An 18,842-nucleotide genomic window follows, 5' to 3' on the forward strand; every position below is an offset into this window, starting at 1 on the left:
CAGCATTTAATGTGTCCTGTCCACTCCGCTGACAGGCGGCATCCAGGCCATCATGCAGGCGGCGTGCATGTCCAGTCCATTGTCAAACAGTACGCCCGTGCTGCGAGGTGCACTGTGTCCATCATCACTTATACGTTGCCAGGGAAGCTTCCCCTGCACGCCAATACTACGCAGATCATGGATGTCAGGGCACAAGAAGATTGCTCCAGCAACGAACATTAGTTGCTCCAAGTATTACATCTGCTATGTCCCTGGGCCCGCATGTCGGTGCTCATCACCCTTGTACGTGCCCCCCTTCAACTATAAAAGGGGAGGCATGCACCATTACAAGACAAGCTCACTTAGGCTCGAGCGGACTGAGACTTAAGCACACTTAGACGCTCACAAGTTCATACAAGCTCAATACATCACACAGTGGAGTAGGGTGTTACGCTCCGGCGACCCGAACCACTCTAAATCCTTGCGTGTTCTTGTGTTCTCCCCATTTTCCAACTAACAAGAAAAAAGCTTAGACCCCTTCTCATCTTAGGATTTAGGGTGGGTGCATTCCACCACCCGGCCGGAGATTTACTCTCCGACATTTACGTTTTCTCGGAATGGAATAATATGTGAGTACATTGGCCACAAGACTTGTGACAAAATCGATAGACCCAGTTCAGGCCACTTGAACATCGTCGTTTCTTTTAGGGCTAGTTTGAGAATTCTATTTTCTTTAGGAATTCATATTTTCTCAAAGAAAAATAATTATTTTTAAAAAACAGAAATTTATGAAAAATTAGAGTTCTTAAGCTAGAACTCCTAGATTCGTCACCGATGGCGGCTACGCCTGCTGCGGCTGCCACGACAAGGTCAGTCAGCTCGATCAAGTACCTATATGTTTTCGGAATACTTCGCCGGTTCTATGGTTTTGCTCGGATCTTCATCTTCTCATGGGTTTCTTCTTTGCGCCGCGCAGGTGCTGTCGTCTGTCGACGCCAAGGGCGGACATGGGCAAGGTGGGCCATGACCCATGGCTCCAACTCACTTTTATAACCTCGTTTACTGCAGCAAAATAAACAAAGTTTTATGCAGTAGATAGGGCCAAATCTAATAGAAGCTAGTTTTTTTTTTCTCTAGGCCCAACCCATCTAGAGCTCTACTGCTTGGTCGGCCTACTCACCACGCTAGCCGTTCGATCCCCTCCCCTCGCCGCCTGCCCTCGTTGTCGGCCGCCTGCCGCCGCCATCTCACGGCCTCCTACCTTCCCTCGTGGTGGGCTCCACCGCGGTCTGGTTCGTCTTCGATCGTGTGGGATACAGCTTCCTCTCCGTCCTCTTGAAAGCTATCAGAGCAAGCAAGCCAGCCACTTTACCTAGCTAGTGTTCCGGCTGATTCCACTGGCGACGATTCGAGGTAAGGAATTAGCTAGTAGCCAAAAACACCAACATCAAGTTACTATCAAGCTTGCACTGGCAACCATATAAAGTTAATGAGTTATTGTTGGTCCCAACAATGTTGAGCTGTGAGTCACGAGAGGGATTTTGATATTAGTCAAGGCTCCAGAAGTATTGTCTAGTGGTACTGCTTGCTTTATGTGGATGGAAGTTAAGCTGCCTGCCTGCTGCTGTATGTTTACTTGGGTTGCTGGATACCAGTCACAATAATTGTTCCAGGCCTTAGATTTAAAAAGCAGGGTGGCTTCATATTTGTTTTGGACTGCGTTGATGTTATTCTTATTCAGTGCAAAGATCTAGAGATACAGAGTGGCATATCCACAGTCTGATACTCTGATTAAGTTACAATTATCTATCTAGTGGCTGAAGATCCAGGGATACAGATATCTATCTAGTGACTATCTTGTTTCTGTTATTACTCTGTACTGAGTGGCTTTATGCCTCTATTTTTGTCTGTTGATGTTGGTCATCGTTCATATTCTACTTCAGTATCTTGAAACGTAAGTCATTATGTATGATCTGGTAACTTGACAGTAGTAATTGCATTTGAATTTTAAGAAATGTAATCAAGTTTCCTCATTGCTCAAAATTGATATGGTCTTCATTTTGCAATGTCTCTAATTGGTATTTATTTTTTCTGTGATTTTGCATGATATTTTGTGATCAGCAATGTACAGTGTACCTCTATTGTAACTAGGCTATGTGTCGTCCATTCAGAGTGGTATACTAAATTATATCTTCATGGATGTTTGGTAACTTAGCGGTATATTCACTATACTACTTTTGTCAACATATTTTTCTTGTATTGATTTTTATCTAATATACAATTTTTCGAAGTATAGATTGGATTTTTATTGGTGATTCGGTACAACCAAAAAGGATTTCCGGTATTTATGTAATTTTGGAACATTTCTGATATTATCACTTAACCTTCACGTTATCATCATAAAACTACTTTTGTCTGTACTGATTTGTCTCTTACGATGCCACCCCATTTAGAACCTTGTCCTGTGTCCGCCATTGGTCGGCGCTGCAGTTTGAGAAGCACGTGGGGGCGGAGTCGAAGAACCAGAACGGTAACATCCTCCTCATCAACGACAAGTTGCTCTACGACCTGTTCCACGAGCTCAGAAATTGGCCCCCTTGTGCGGAGGAGTTTTGGGCGACCGCCGGGGTACTCATGACTGTGCCTGCCACCGAAGCCTCATCTGCGCCGCAGGGGCAGCAAGCAGGCGCGCCCGCTAGCTGGGAACCCAACGGGGTTCAGGTTGACGGCGTGACGGTGGATCCCCCTTTGCCTGGACGGGGAGCCATGGTGATGCTGACCGAGGAGGAGAAAGCCAGCTTGTGTCTGCTTGGTTTGAAGTGAGTGATTCCACTGATCGATTTGTTATGGCAACTATCTATGCGATGGTGTAATTTCGTAGCGAAGTGTTAGACCTTCAGTGGGACTCGGGGACATGTGTTCAATCATAAACTGGCATAATCAGACAAGTATTTATGCAATTATCTATATTAGTACTCGTTGCATGTTACTTAGTTCCTTCAGTTTTTAAGCAGGCAAAGCAGTTCCACGGCTGAGTTGGACACTATATGCGGCATTGAAGGGCCTGCTGCGGAACAGATCAAAGATGAAGCAGGTGGTGACCATGTGATGCACGATGCTCTAGTGGGAGTGACAGAAACAGAGTATCAGCTAGACAGTGACCTTAGAGATGTTAGAGGACTGCTGTCCACTGGACTTCTTGAAGGTTTCAGGGTGACCTACATGAAGGATGAGGTGTGTGTTGTTCCTGCTGGCATTAGGATTGTTGATTGAGTAAACTGACTGAAACATAGGGTTTTGTATCTCAAGGACAACATTTATGCTTCATTTTGATTATATTTAGGTGGAGGAGGTTGGACGGATAAATGGACAGGGTTATTCTTGTGGCTGCTCAAAGTGTAATTACAATAGTAATGTAAGCTTTCTGGTACTGTTTGTGTTGCATCAATGATAAGTTATACTGCTCTTTTTAATTTGTCTGGTAACTGACCTCATGATACCTGATAAATTGTAGATTATGAATGCGTGCGAGTTTGAGGAGCATTATGGTCAGTCATTTGACAACCAGATTGATCACATCTTCTTGGATACCGGGATTTCTCTATTCAGGGTGGTGGAAGCACTGAAACCTTGTAAGCTTAACATGCTTGGGGATTTCATTGAAGAGAAGATTGGTTTCCCTCCTAATTTGGATGAGTATAACAAGTGGAAAGGTATTTTAGCTAGCACCTAAGGATCTGTTGGTTTTGTGTGTTGCTCAGAATGTGCTAATTTTTTCCTTGTCCTATCTTCCATCTTGTTGATCGTTTAGCTTCATTTCAGAAGAGAAAAGATTATTTAGATGCTGTGGCTTCAGATGGTTGTTTGACTCAGAGGTAGGTTGCATTGCAAAATTTCAATAGGACTTAAGTTCAGATTTATAAATACATATATACTGTGCCATGTTATCTTAAGATCTATTTATGTTCCTATATTCTATATAGTATATATGCATCCATAGTTTTACCTACTATTGTTTTGGGGCTTCAGCTTCTGTATATACTCCGTAAGCCCATAAACCTTGCAAGTGATGGCTTGGGCTAATTGGATGCATTTTCAGTGAGAATTGATTTTTAACTTTGAACTGACATCCCTATCCTTGCTAATTTGTTGTTCTATCTCTTAACTATTTTAGCAAACCTTTTCACCATTTCGATGAAGTGTACTGCCAATTTGCAGTCACTTACATTTAAATCATCATAATGCTCCTCATGCTAACTTCATCTTGCTGTGAAACCCCACCTCTAGTTCACAGGGGTTGGCTGCAGGGGAGATGATTTACAGTTTGAGAGATTACTTGAAAGATTCTGTCAGCAATAGCATCTCAAACCTTAACTGGAGTGCATCTAAAAGGCGGTCTGGGAGACGGTTTAGACAAGGAGACACTGGGACTTCAACTCCAACCTTTAGCGGAAGCCCAGGCAAAGGGGGTTTTGGCCACTCTACTGACACCTCAGAGAAGAAAGGCACTGAAGAAACTCACAGTGAGAACACAGGAGACCCTCTCAGCATCGATGGTGTTAAGTCTGATTCTCCATTACCTACTGCAGTAACCACTAACCACTCTAAACACGATTCAACAAATTTAGGGCTTTCTTTATCAAGTCCAGTAAAAATCACGCAAAGGCCACTCCGAAACTGCAGCATAGACTCAAAGTCAAAAGAATCAAAAACAAGGTAAACGATTAAATTTTTTGTAACATTTAAGGGATCTCTTTGCAAAAGCTGGTGAAAGGCGCTCTTTTACATGACATTTCGAAATGATGCATAACCTACCATTTCTTCAGGGATACCACTTTGCATCCACTGATTTTCAAGGAGGATGGCCTTGCAGATAATACTTTGTTGACTTACAAGTTAAAGAATGGAGAGGTGCTCTGGATATTTATGTGAACTATATTGGCCCCCTTTTCCGCAATCACCTGAATATGTAGCACTCTTAAGAGGACTCACGCTTCACTGTTTTTAGGCTCTAAAGCAAGGGTATAAACGGGGAACATGCATCATCTGTAACTGTTGCAATCAAGAGGTAAAAACTAAGCAAACATCATTTTTTTTCTTACGCTGTAATTATTCTGCATGAGGACCAATTGATGTTTTTGCTGTTCTGTTTCAACTCCAGTTTTCTCCTTCCCACTTTGAAGAACATGCTGGCATGGGGAGAAGACGGCAACCGTAAGTACCACTATTTTTGGGAAGAAGTAGTGCCTATGCGAACTTTAGTACTCATATAATATAAGAGCTAGAAGTTCCAATTTCCAAAATGGCATTCAATTAACCTTTTGTAATAAAGACCTAAAAAGAGTTCTTGGGTGTTTAAATTCATCTAAGTGGTGAAAATTTTATGTTTCAGGTATCACAACATTTATACATTAGAAGGATTATCACTTCATAAGCTAGCTCTGCAACTGCAAGATCATTTGAATCCAAATGGATTCGACAATGCTAGTGTTTCCAGCGTCAGTGACTACCATAACCTTACTTCTTCAGGTAACTTAATGGGTGCCGTGTAATACTGTAATGTGTACGCCGAGGTTCATTTTAACAACCAATAGCTTATTTAGGTTTCTGTCTATTTTCATTAAATTACCCAGTGCAGATTATTCGGTTTGCTGCATGTTGGGTGGTTATGCCTCATGATCTCTTCCGAATTGGCAGCTATGCCTGCAACCTTTATGAATGCTCAGGCATATATTGGAAGCATAGGAATGTATGTGTGTTTGAGGGAAGTAAGGAACTAGTCCTGGTTCTGTTGTACTGTACCAGTAGGTGATGGAGAGCAACTTGTGGTGTCTAGCCGGTAATATGGCACTACATAAACTGCTTGTCAGATCGGTGGTTTTGGACACTAAAGTGGTCCCGTAGTGGTCGTGTTCCTTGTGTGTGGCGCATTTGTAAGAGTAGAGGTTAGGCCCCTGGCCTATCCACCGGTGTGTTTGTTCCCTTTTCTTTCATAATAAAATGACACATAGCTCTCTTGTGTTTGTTCCCTCCGTCTCCCTGTCTCTCGCTCGTCGGCAGCCACGGCGCACCAACGCCATGATCTTGGCCGGCGATCGTGACACTGCTGACCCTGGAGGGCCTCAACGCCAAGTTCGATGCCAGCCTCACCTCCATCAGCAACACCGTCGCCACCCTCGCGCACTCCGAGGCGTCGCCTTTTCGTCCCAACTCCCAACCACCGTCGGGGGCAACTCCGCCGGCGACCACGCACCTGCTACTTCCTCCACCGGTGATCGCGCCACCGCCCCTACCACCAGTGCACCGTCAGCATGCCCGATTGGGGCCAGTACATCCACACCAGCAGGACTGCCACTTCACCTCATCTCCATGCCATCATCACTGTTCCCGGTTTCGTCGTATGTCCTCTCGTCGACGACGGCGCCGGAGTTCACGATGGCAATGCCTCCAACACTGACCGTGTCCTCCGTCCCTAGCCACAAGGTTCTCTACGGGGGAGTGGACGATACCCTATTCTTGGGCGCGCCGACTAGCGGCGACGTCCAGGGCGACGCACCCAGGCCATACGACGTTGTGCCACCCGCTGGCCACACCCTGACCTGGCACCTCCGCGGTTCTACAAGCTTGACTTCCCCACGTATGACGGCGCCCGGGACCCTTTCAATTGTCTCAACCAATGTGCACAGTTCTTCCGCGGCCAGCGCACCCTGGCCTCGGACTGCACGTGGCTGGCCTCCTACCACCTCACCGGAGCCGCGCAGACGTGGTACTATGCCCTCGAGTAGGACGAGGGCATGCTCTCGTGAGAGCGCTTCTGCGAGTTGTGTACCCTCCGCTTCGGCCCAACAGTTCATGGCACCTGCCTATTCGAGCTCGCACGTCTACCATTCACATCTTCTGTGCAGGAGTATGCTGATCGCTTCAATGCCGTGTTGTGCCATGCCCGTGGTCTCTCAGGCCCCTAGAAGGCCAAGTTGTTCGTGGGCGGGCTCTCGGACCACATTCGCATCGACGTCGAGCTTCTCGAGCCGCGGGATCTCAAGTCGGCCATGTACTTGGCCCGGGCCTTCGAGGCCTGCGCAGCTGCGTCGCCACCGGCCCCGACGGCGCGGGGCGCCAATTCCCCGCCGTGCGGGACAGCCTGCGCCAACTCGAGCCCCGCTGTGCGCGCCGCTGCAGCAACAACCTCCAACACCTAGGGGGCACGCCAACCCCAGCAGAAAACGACAGCCCTTCTCACCAGTTTCGTCATCTCTCCCCTACCGTACAACAACCCGAGGCCACGTCTGTAAACGCCTCTTCTACTTGGAGTTGGCCGACTTCATTGACGATGATATCCCGGCCAACATCTCTGCCACAACAGGTCCTCATGACCATGACGTTGTGGCAGGGACTGCTCCGGGTGGATGAATTTTCGACGCCTCTACCCAACTCGAGGACGAGCTGTTTTTGCAGGCAGGGAGAGATGTTATGGCCGGCATCAGCTATAAGAGATGCCGAAAATTAGGATCAGGAGGCTTAAGGGCCAAGTTATCATTAGATATGGAGATAGCTATTAGATAGGAGTTAGTTAGATAATATAAGATGAGAAGCTATTAGATAGGAGTTAGTTAGATAAGATGAGAGGAGGGACTATAAAACAACTCTGTACGCCTCTATTTGGAATCAAGCAGAAGCAATTACTATTGCCCGCTTCCCCAGGGAGTAGGGCGAACCCCTAGCTGCCACCCCTTCTTCCTCCTCTCGCTTGCAGCCCACTCTGAACAGTAACGCGGGTACTGTAGCTGCCACTCCTCCGTCTCCCCCCCCTCTCTCTCTTGCTCGCTCGCTCAGCTCGCTCGTGGGCAGCCAGGGCGCACCAACGCCGTGATCTTGGCCGGCCACCTGCGCCCCATCCCTACTCTTTACGCCACGACCCTGGTCGGATCCGCAATCATATCAGCCTCAGTAGTTAGTAGGCATTTTTTGTTTCTTTGGTCACATATAGATTTTTATTTGAAGGCTATGTTATTTGGATTTAATTTTATTACCTTTAGGCAATGAGGTAGTGATCATTGAGCTTTATGTTTGCAACTAATTTAGAGCCTGTGTGGACCTATTGTTCCTTTTATCTAGAGCTTGTGTGCAACTAATTTAGAGCTTTATGTTTGCTAATTGGTTCCTTTTATTACAGGTTGTGGCAGAGAACCTTCTACTACCAGTGGACCTATTGTTCCTCTGAAACGGACTTTACAAGAAAGAGTGGTAGAAACAGAGAGTTGCTATTTCTGTGGGTAAGATACTACTAATAAGTATTTTTTATCGATAGATAAACAGGATCAGGTGAGCTCCTTTATATGAAAATTTGCATCATTACATAATGTCAGGTATGGCCACACAACGATTGGAAATATCAATCCAGACACGATTATTTTCTGTAACCAGGTCTGTTCTGCTTAATGCTTATGTCCAACGCATTGCCTTTGATAGATTGCTGGCTTCTGAATTGTGCCTTGTTACTATATGCAGTGCGAGAGACCATGCCACATCAAATGTTACAACAATAGAGTTGTAAAAAAGAAGGTTTCTGACCTTTTCACTTATGGGTGAAAGGAAGGCCTGCCATTGTGAATGATACATCTGAATAATTAAACTGAACATTTCAGGTGCCTCTGGAAATTTTGAAAGAATACATGTGTTTTCACTTCTTGTGCTGCCAAGAATGTCAATCACTCCGTGCCCGTCTAGAAGAAGGACTGGAAAAGTGTGTAGGGATTACCTTCCTTAGACGGATAAGATCTAATATTTGTTGGCGACTTTTAAGTGGAATGGATGCAAGTAGGGATGTCAAACTCTACATGCCTCAGGTCATTGATATCTTCAAAGTAAGTTGTTCTTTCGCTTATAAATTGTGCCTCTTCCTGTCAGTAGCATCTTGGCTGCTAATAGTCTCACCGTGATCTCTGTACCTCATAGGATGCATTTATGGATTCTACTGATGAGCACAGTGACATCATCTCAGACATGGTTAATGGGTATGTTCTTGCTTATTTTGCTAACTCTTAATTCATATATGAGTGGGCTGTGGGTTCATTGATCTGTGTTTACCTTTAGTCTCTTTTTTTCATTAATTGAAGTATGTATGTATACAATCTAAACTTCATGGTTGCAGCAAAAATGGAGACCAAGAGAAGGATTTTCGAGGAATGTATTGTGCACTGTTAACTGCAAGGTGGTTCTTTTCCGTGCCATGCTTTTCATTATTATGCCATTTTGTTTTCTAGTCTTCATAGTGATGCCTCTGGCGAAAGGGCCTCTAGCCTAGTGGTGAAGGGCTTTCGAGTAACACCTCCAAGTCCTGGGTTCGATCCTCCTCGGGACGAATTTTCAGGATTGGTTAAAAAATCCACTCATCGTGCTCCATCCGCTCTCGGGTTACGATGTTCTATGCGCCACCCTCCGGTTGGGCCGTTGCAGAGTGGACGGTTGACTCCGGCCTATTAGTGATAGGGGGTAGGGTTCGGGGATTTTCTGGTCCGGGACCATTATCTCGGTTCCTACTTAATATAATACCGGGACGACGGTCTTTCCCTCGGCTGAATTTTATAGTGATGCCTCTGTTATGCATTTAATCCTTGCATTTTTATGGTTCTGCGTGCAGAGTTTACAAAAAGAGCACACATAAACTGCAAATTGTTAGTGTCCTCAAACTGAGGTTTTTTTGTTGCTGGTATTCTTACATTTTCCCATTTTGATTTTATTGCAGCACACATGTTGTCTCTGCTGCGATTCTGAAAGTGCGCATCGAACAAATCGCAGAACTTGTCCTCATTGCTACTCGTAGCGAGTGCAGAAAAAAGGTGGAATTGACTTGAACCAGTCACTCTATAGCTGATATTGTATGATTCTACATGTCCCACTCCTAAAAAAAGAAGAGGGATGCATAACTAGAGTATCCATGAGTCATTGGCGACATATCAAAAAAAGAAAAAGAAAAATGATTTGGAATATATTTAATCATCAAGCATTAATCGTACCAGCAAATATTTTGGAATTAATGTTAATTTTCCAACCGTTATATCTGGTCCCTGGGTCCCATATGGGAGTCCAATATTTTTAAGGACTGACATGTGATAATGCTGTTTTCATTTGATAATTCTGAATGAAATCATTTCAGCTATTTTTTTACCTAGGAGTATTATTGTTTGGCGTTTTTTTGTGCAGGGTTACTTCATACTTCTCCTAAAGTCGATCGAGGCAAATTTGAGAGCCTGGAATGTAAGCCTTCTTACTGCGCCTGTTGACCCTGAAATGGCACAAATCTGGTCAGAGAAGCTCGGGTTCACCATTTTATCAGCTGAAGAGGTAACCACATTCTCTGTCGCATATTCTTCTGGTTCATGGCATGATGAAATTATTCAATTAATTTTTTGAGCAAAGACTAACTGAATATTACAAATTGTCTCCTTTGTTTTGCTAATACTAACAGTATTATCGCTCACATGTTGTTCTGTTGACAGAAGGAGTCAATGCTGGAGTCGCACCCCTTGGTGATGTTCAAGAACCTAGTCTTGGTGCAGAAATCACTTGCTTGAGCAAATCTGATCTATGTTTGTTTGTACTACTTTAGAAATGAAAACCCGGTTTCGAGAGCTTAGACAGTACGGGGTTAGGCCGTGTTAAGTCATTTTGTTTATTATTTAGATTTAAAATATTTTTAAACTATTTAAATATATATTATAAATTATATCTCTACGCTTGAGCGGGAAACTGGAACAGTCCCAAACACTCCCATAGAGTTTAGACGGACTAGATGTTCGTGTATTGTTACGGTTTTATGTCACATGGACACAGATAGATTTTGTTTTAATAAATAAAATATATGTGCTCTAATGGTTAGGTGGATGTAGATGTGAAATCAATAACTAAGGTGTGGACCCCCACAATTTTACTTTATTCTTGTTTAGAACGGGAAGAGGTGAAAGTTAATGCTTTATATAGTAGAGGTGTGTTGTTAGTTGCGTGGCCACACATGCTTTTAGGGTCTAGTTTGTGTGACTGCAGCAGGTGCTCACCTGTATAATTGATTGCACGTGCTTATTATGACATGTAAGGTCTTGTTTGGTTTGATGTGTATTTAGGAGAATTGATGGGGATTTAATATCCTTAAGCCCTGATTTGGTGACCCTGGATTCCGGGAGGATTGGAGGGGATTGAGGGGGAAATTAGTTTATTTTCCCCTCAATCCTCTCCAATCCTCTCGGGATCCTCTCGTCACCAAATCAACCCTTAGGGCTTGTTCGGTTATTTTCAATCCATATGGATTAGAGGGGATTGATACGGATTGAAGGAGATTTTGACTTACTAGGGATTGAAACCCCCTCAATCCCCTTCAATCCATATTGGGGTAGAATCGAACAAGCCCTTATGATTGATTTGGTGACAAGAGGATCACAGAGGATTGAAGGAGATTGAGAGGGAAACAAACTAATTTTCTCAATCTCCTCCGATCTCCTGTAATCCTTAGTCACCAAATCAGCCCTTAATCTCTCTCGATCCATCTCTAACCAAATAAGACCTAATAAGGCCTAAGGGGATGTTTGATTTGAGGTGGTTTGAGACTCATGTGTTGTTGGTTGCGCGTGTGGAGCGCTTCATTTGCCACACATGCTTTTAGGGTCCAGCTTGTGTGACTGCAGTAGGTGCTCACTTGTATATGTGATTGCCACGTGCTTATTGTGATATGTAAGGCCTTGTTCTGTTTGATATGGATTGAGGGAATTTAATATTTTCCAATCCCACTCAATCCACCCCTAACCGAACAAACTCTAAGAGTCTGTTTGGTTTAAAGTGGTTTGAGGACGATCGAAGGGAATTAAATTCCTTTCAATCTCTCTCAATCTATCTCTAACGGAACAAGTCTTTAATTCACTTTTAACCGAACAAGTTTTAAGGCGGTTGGACACCTATATATCTTTCCGCCGTGCCCCGTTACACGCACACTCCCACCATAAATCCAGAGTAATACTAAACAACACTCGTTATTTGAAGGTTGACTCAAATTTTGGCATGTTTCATTATCTGTTGCTTGATGTTTCATACTATTGTTTTTTTATGTTTCGTAAGATGCACACTATTGTTGTTTGATTCCGTGTAATTCACTTGTCGATCCGCTATCGTGCAGTTATTTCATTTTCTCACCCGTTTAGTGCTAACCGTTCGAGGTGAATGTAATACATTAAAAATCCATATGATAGCAGCCTTCAAAACACACTCAAATGATATGATGCATAAACAGACTCTAAATCCATTATGATCCATTTTTATGCCTGGTCGTTTACTATGGGCACGAAGTTTGCAGTTAGTAACGTTTCTACGTCTATATGCATCAACTGATGTACTGTTTGGAAGCACCCAATTTTTAAAATACTGGTTTATAGAAATTAAAGTGATTTCAAACATATCCGTTTATGACTAAGTTTATAGAAATTAGATTCTCAGTTTCTTAAAAACCAAGAAACTAGCTTCACCTAGCTAAAAAAAAATTGGATTGTCTCGACGTTGTGCCATCACACGCCAACCAATTATCTGAAGTGTCTCATATGTTGTTCTGGTCTGGAATATATCGGCCAAATCTGTGGGGTAGCGTCTCATAAATTGCAAAAGACCGGTAACAGGACGACGGGCAACCATGCGAAGAGAGTTAGAAATAGCATAATCAACTTTGCAGTGCACCGGTCATCATGCGCTATCTCCGAATGAAAAAAAAACAACGAGGCCAAACATAGCAGAGCTGTGTCCCAGCTATCTGCATTGCCCGGCCATGCCATGCCAAAGTGAACTCTCGGTTCGGCTGCCCACCATCCAATAAATGGCGAATCTAACCAAAAATATTATCGGGTAGCAAGGTCAGGTTTGCTACATGATACAAATTTTCTTGAACTTTAACTGTGTTTTTCTAAAGAATTTATAAATTTTATCCGGGTGACTAACACCCCTAGATCCACCCCTGCAATCCAAGTTTTGTGCCGTGAAATATCGCGACAGATCAATGAGCCTAGCCGCACCATCCTACAGTCTTGTTCGTCGTGAAGCCAGCATGCGATGAACCAGTGTCCTGCTGAGGAGCGGGCTTTGGCTGCCTTGGCTTGGCAGGGTCAACGAAGATGACCCATCCATCCAGGAACTTGGCGTTCATCTCCTGCCGCGCTCTCTCGGCCTCTTCTATGGTGGCATATCTCACGAAACCGAAACCCTTTGACCTCCCAGAAACTCTATCCGTCACCACTTTTGCTGCACACAGTAACACAAAAGCACACTACAATTAAGAGTGAGGAACAGGATGAACAGAGGCCTGAACATAACTACTCGAAGAAAGCTTCCCGTGTACCTTCAAGGAGCCTCCCGAAAGGAGCAAATGCACCCTGGAGCTTCTCATCTGTCGTTAACCTTGAAAGGCCTGCGCCCAAGTTAATGTAAATCAGGACCCTCAAAGCAGTTTATTTTTATGGAAAACCTACAGGTGAAAATGAACTGGGAGCTGCTTCTTACTGAGAGAAGTGTTTATTACTGAGCATAGCGGCAAACTACAACCGATGGACATGGAACACGGCCATTTTTATGCACTGGTAAAAAGAAAATCAAGCAAAACGCACAGGTGCAATAGGATTTGACGGCACAAGAGCTGCAGGATGGGATGCAAACTAGGAGTCTGTAACAGGTTTAAATGCTGTGCTTCATCGATAAAGCTTACTGGTTATCCCTAGTTCCCCAAATGGATTGCTCACAAACATAGCATTAAGGTATCCAAGTGCCCGCAGCTTTAAATTCACGCACACACCTGTTTTGTATTAGTGCGACGAGTTTGGTGGGACGGGGCGAAGCGGAGAGACGTTACCACTGACGAAGAGGTTGGGCGTGGTGAGCGGTGGCACGTTGGCGACCTCGGTGGCGTCGCCGAATATGGAGGACGGAGAAGACGAGCCGAAGCCGGCGGAGGAGCAAAAGGTAGCGCGCAGTACGGAGGAGGAGGCTGGAATAGAGCTGCAGAAGAGGCGTCGAAGCAGCGCCGGGGCGGCGGCGGAGGCGGCCATGGCCGTCGCCTGCAGCTAGAACCCTACCCGCCTCTGGTTTCGGGCTTTCGGCTTTTGGGTCGCGGGCGGGCGGAGGTTCGGCTACATACTTTCTCTGGCTTGCCTCTTTAGGACTTTAGGTTGATAAAAAATAAACAATTTTAGTTTTAATTTAATATAAAAAATCACAGTGAAGTATGTGACGATATGTATATGCATATGTGTATCACTACTCACATAAATAATAAATAATAGTAAAATATGTATAACTACAAAGAACGGATTGTACCCTACGGAGGGATCGATGCTGAAGGTATCAGTGACTCCATTCACACGAGACATCTTGTGTGTATGTTTAGTCGTATGCAGTCGATGCAGTCAGATGCACGTAGTGCAGTCCCTCGAACGGTGCCAGCGCTGAGGAAGTTGACCAGTGATGATTGAGCGGACGAAGCGAGCAGTCGCGAGTACGCTCCCCAAAAATATGATCGCCTGCACACCCGTGCAAGTGTCGCTCTGCAGACGACGATTTCGGAGGCATGCTCTTCCACACTCTGTGCTCGCAGAAGGTGGGACGGGAATGACTGTGTGCAATGCGTCTGAGACTGTTCATTGTGCTGTCATCACCAGAAGCAGCCCCACCTCCGTATATATATACACGCGTAGAGGGAGGCCAACAGACAGTAACGGTCGCCATCAGAGCTACCGTTACAGCCAGCCAGAAACTGACGCCATCAGTGACGTCCGTTACTAGCTGACAACCATTACAATCCATCAGTTACTAGCCATAACACAGGAAACAGCCAGTAACGGACGACCGTAATGGACGGTCATCACTCTAGACAAAATGTGCAACCGTTAGAAAGGAATATTCGGACCAAGGTCCGATATACATATACCACACCCACGGCCACGACCATGGCCCGGCCGGCGGCGCGCACGTGTGGCAGTCCTTCATCCTTTTCTCACCTTCTCAATAGATGCACTAATGGTCCACCTATTAAGTTGATTGAATTGTCGCTTGAACTTCCGGTATGGTACTAAAGTACTAGTACACCGTAGCATTAAAGTGAGCCTTTAGCATTGACTATTATTGAATATTAATATGGACCAGGCCCACATTAATTAAACAATCCCCACCAAATTCCAACTCACACTAAAATGATGTCATCATCTCAAACGTTTGATATACTGGTGTTTCGATGGAGATTGTTAAGTTGAACATTTACCTAGAATCTAGACTACACTTGACCACAACTGCACAATGGACTAGACCTTGAATTGACAGTTTTGCGTGGAATAAGTTTCATCTAAACTCTTTACCAGTACTAGATTGTTGAGCGCATCCCCTCTGGTTGGAGCATATAAGTCAAACTCCGTAGCATTTCATGGGTATCTAGAGACCAACCAGATCTCATAAACTGTGACTAGCAGTTAACCCATATAGGTATGTTCCTCTAAATATGTTCTGTAGGACAACATCATTGCTTCACAAAGCCACTTGGAACATATTAAGGTGTAAACACCAACCTACCTTACACTAAGGAAAGATGTGCATCTTTTGCAATCAGAGGGCTCCTCTTGCTGTTAAGAGGGTTTTGATCAAAAAGACAAGTTTAAAACATAATACTTTTTGAAATACACAAGTGGTGGTTGATCCAGTTGCTTTGGCCTTAATTTCTCCCCTTTAGCATTAAGCACCAAAATGGAAAACTAGTAGCCTTAAACCTCATTGCCTCACCAAAAATTGTGAATTTAAGAGCAAGAAGGCAATGAACACCAAGGGCAACTTGAACAAGGTAATTTAAGAGCAAGAAGGCAATGAACACCAAGGGCAACTTGAACAAGGTACATTGATACCGTTATGGATAACCATTATGCAGTGGAAGCCTTTTCCCTTGTCCAAGTCCACCATTCCTTTTCAATCTATCTTTGAGACCACAACAAAATCACTTAAGCAAACATATTAGTCTCAAAGGGTCAAGTTGTAGCATATCCCCCCTAAACATATGCATTATTTGCACAAGGACTTGTGAGGTCCGAGGATGAAAATCTACAACTTGAGCACCAAAATAAGCAATAAATATAATTAAGAACATGATCAAGGGCATAAAACTACATGCATGCTATAGATCAATCCAAGTTCCATGAATCTAAGACATTTAGCTCACTACACAGCTTACAAAACCTTTTCTCATCTAAAGACTTAGTGAAGATATCAGCTAGCTGGTGATCGGTGCTAACATGGCAAACATTGATATCTCCCCTTTGCTGGTGGTCTCTTAGAAAGTGACATTGGATGTCTATGTGCTTAGTGCGACTGTGTTCAACGGGATTATCCGCCAAGCGGATTGCACCCTCATTATCACATAGGAGTGGGACTTTGCTCAAATTGTAGCTGAAATCCCGGAGGGTTTGCCTCATCCAAAGTTGTTGTGCGCAACAATGACCTGCGGTAACATACTCGGCCTCGGTGGTGGATAGGGCAACGAATGTATGTTTCTTTGAGTTCTGATGATGAGGGTGATTCTAGTCTTAATGTTCTTGCTTGGATGACTTGTTCCCACCTACTTTCATGTCTGGCATGTTGCACAAGGTCTGTCTATCTCAAAACAGACATCAGTTAGTCCTAACACATGTTCTCCCTTTAGAAGCTTATGAAAGTTCTTCATCGCAACATGTGTTAGAGGACGATGCCACAACCAGCCCATGTTAGTCTTGACAATTAAACATGCACCTAGATCGACATTCTTTTTGTTAAAATCAACCAAATAAAGCTTATCATCTAATACACCTTTAAAAGCCAATGAACCATCACTTCTTCTAAAAATAGTTACGTCAACATTTGTAAATAAACGATTATAGAACATGTGACATAACTGGCTAACAAAATGTAAATTGTAACCAAGCGATTCCACCAAAAAGACATTAGAAATTGAATGCTCCATAGTAATCGCTATCTTACCTAACCCCTTTATCTTGTCTTGGTTCTCATCTCCAAAGATGATCGTGTCGTGGGAATCCTTATTCTTGACGTAGGAAGTGAACATATTCTCCCTCGTCATGTGGTTTGTACATCCGCTATCAATGATCCAGCTGGAGCCTCCAGATGCATAAACCTTCAAGGTAATTTAGGCTTAGGTTTAGGTACCCAACTAGTGTTGGGCCCTGTCAGGTTAGTTACATAGGATTTTAGCACCCAAATGCAAGTCTTACCCTTTATACATTTAGGTTCCACATTTGAAGCAACAACTCTATCATTCTTGCAATACAACACATATGAAGCATGAACTGTGCGAAATAGCACAGAGGGACCATGAGATGCAATCCTAGCCTTGTGCGCATGAGAAACAACATGAGCATGGCGCCTAGGTCTACCATGAGCATGTGAAGAACTAGACGAAGCAATCATGGCATGTGAATAATGAATAGCATCATAACGCATAACAAGCATAACACACGATCAAAACAAGCATCATGATGAACATTATGAGCATTATGAGAAACATTCTTAACATGAGCGTATAAATAAGCATGGTTCTTTCTATCATGTGAAGAATGTGAACTACTAGCCATATGCACCTTCCCCTTCTCCTTAATGAAGTTGGGGGCCTTATGGCTCTTTGTGTCCTTGGATCCCCCATGGAAACCAAGGGCATCCCTAGCAAATTTAATCTTTTCTACCTCATTTTTTGCAAGTTTTAAGTTGAACACTTAATCTAGCAATCTCATCATTCAACTTAACAATGGTAGAGGTATGATCAACGCAAGCATCAATATCAAAATTATTATATCTGTTGCAGATTGATACATGCGAAAGAGAAGAACTAGTGACATGACATTCATCCAATTTCTTACTTACATCATCATTACCATTTTTGAGTCTAGAAATGGAGGAATGACATGAAGACAATTTAGCAGCTAATAAATCATTCTTCATCTTTTCTAGAGCAAGAGATTTTTCTACTTCTACATACTTACCATGATCCTCACAAATTAAATCTTCTTGCTTTTCAATGAATCTGTTGTAGGGAAAATCCTCTGACCGGGTGGCAGAGTGCACCCGCCCTAATCCTAAGATGAGGAGGGGGCCTAGGGATTAGCTTGATTTGCTAGATGAACTCTAGGATACAAGGGTTAGAGTGGTTCAGGCCACTGGAGCGTAATACTCTACATCCACTATGAGTTGTATTGTTTGGGAGTCTCTAAGCGAGTCTGTGTGAATCCATCCTAGAACTTGTTTTAGCCTTGTCCTCTACCATGTATGTGCTCTGCCTTTTATGGTCTAATGGAGGCACGTACATGGTGATCGAGCCCCGACAAGTGGGCCCTGTAATCTATTGCTAGATATGGAGTAAGTGGAGTTGCAGTTCATGGAGAATGTATATCTCCTCTTGGTCTTCGTGTAGATCTCCTAGCTTGTCGTGCCCTTGCCCCGTCAAATCGGAGTAGGGCGCAGTTGTATTCTTATTTCCACAGTGGCAATCTGCCTTTGTCTATGCATAAGGTATTTAATTCTGTCTTCGACATGTGCAAGGATCTTAATGTTATAATACTTGACAACATGACGAGAGGGGAGCTAGGAGAAAGGACACTAGGACTCTTAGGCAGATTGCAACTCATATCCAGCTTCAGCCTCCTAGGTCTTCACCTTTAGATGATGCAATTAGTGAACCTCAGAACCATGAACAACAATAGGTTGGGTATAGCCAATCCCACCAGGAGAAGCCAAACCCCACTCAACAACAGTTAAACAATGGCTCTTGAGATCACCTAGAGGGGAGGATGAATAGGTGACCATGCAAAAATGTA

The 18,842-nt window shown here is 43.9% G+C and overlaps 2 protein-coding genes across 21 annotated transcripts; one reads left to right on the plus strand and one right to left on the minus strand.

The window, feature by feature from the left end:
• Positions 1-958: 958 nt before the first annotated feature.
• LOC100279211 (Acyl-CoA N-acyltransferase with RING/FYVE/PHD-type zinc finger domain) lies at positions 959-10,857 on the plus strand. Of its 20 annotated transcripts, NM_001360944.1 has the most exons (23): positions 1,350-1,392; positions 2,101-2,196; positions 2,276-2,320; positions 2,470-2,798; positions 2,994-3,213; positions 3,323-3,394; positions 3,494-3,692; positions 3,791-3,854; positions 4,267-4,502; positions 4,608-4,695; positions 4,806-4,890; positions 4,988-5,047; positions 5,141-5,193; positions 5,372-5,508; positions 8,153-8,252; positions 8,346-8,403; positions 8,488-8,541; positions 8,625-8,843; positions 8,935-8,993; positions 9,131-9,190; positions 9,725-9,818; positions 10,183-10,323; positions 10,479-10,723. In NM_001360944.1, the coding sequence occupies exons 2-23, from the start codon at positions 2,179-2,181 to the stop codon at positions 10,551-10,553; spliced, it is 2,466 nt and encodes an 821-aa protein (NP_001347873.1). In that variant the 5' UTR covers positions 1,350-1,392; positions 2,101-2,178; the 3' UTR covers positions 10,554-10,723. The 20 variants fall into 20 exon arrangements, with proteins under 20 accessions (XP_035821957.1, XP_008672454.1, XP_008672461.1 ...); XM_008674228.4 differs by having other exon boundaries at positions 1,141-2,196; positions 2,276-2,328; positions 2,433-2,798; positions 10,479-10,851; XM_008674219.4 differs by having other exon boundaries at positions 1,141-1,392; positions 2,276-2,328; positions 2,433-2,798; positions 4,267-4,695; positions 10,479-10,851.
• Positions 10,858-12,830: 1,973 nt separating this feature from the next.
• LOC100283990 (RNA binding protein) lies at positions 12,831-14,107 on the minus strand. Its single transcript, NM_001156888.2, is given in 3 exon segments — positions 12,831-13,251; positions 13,349-13,417; positions 13,856-14,107. Coding segments are annotated over 3 exon segments (501 nt in total). The 5' UTR covers positions 14,052-14,107; the 3' UTR covers positions 12,831-13,015.
• Positions 14,108-18,842: the final 4,735 nt, after the last annotated feature.

The sequence above is a fragment of the Zea mays genome, chromosome 1, assembly GCF_902167145.1.
Source record: "Zea mays cultivar B73 chromosome 1, Zm-B73-REFERENCE-NAM-5.0, whole genome shotgun sequence".
NCBI lineage: Eukaryota > Viridiplantae > Streptophyta > Magnoliopsida > Poales > Poaceae > Zea > Zea mays.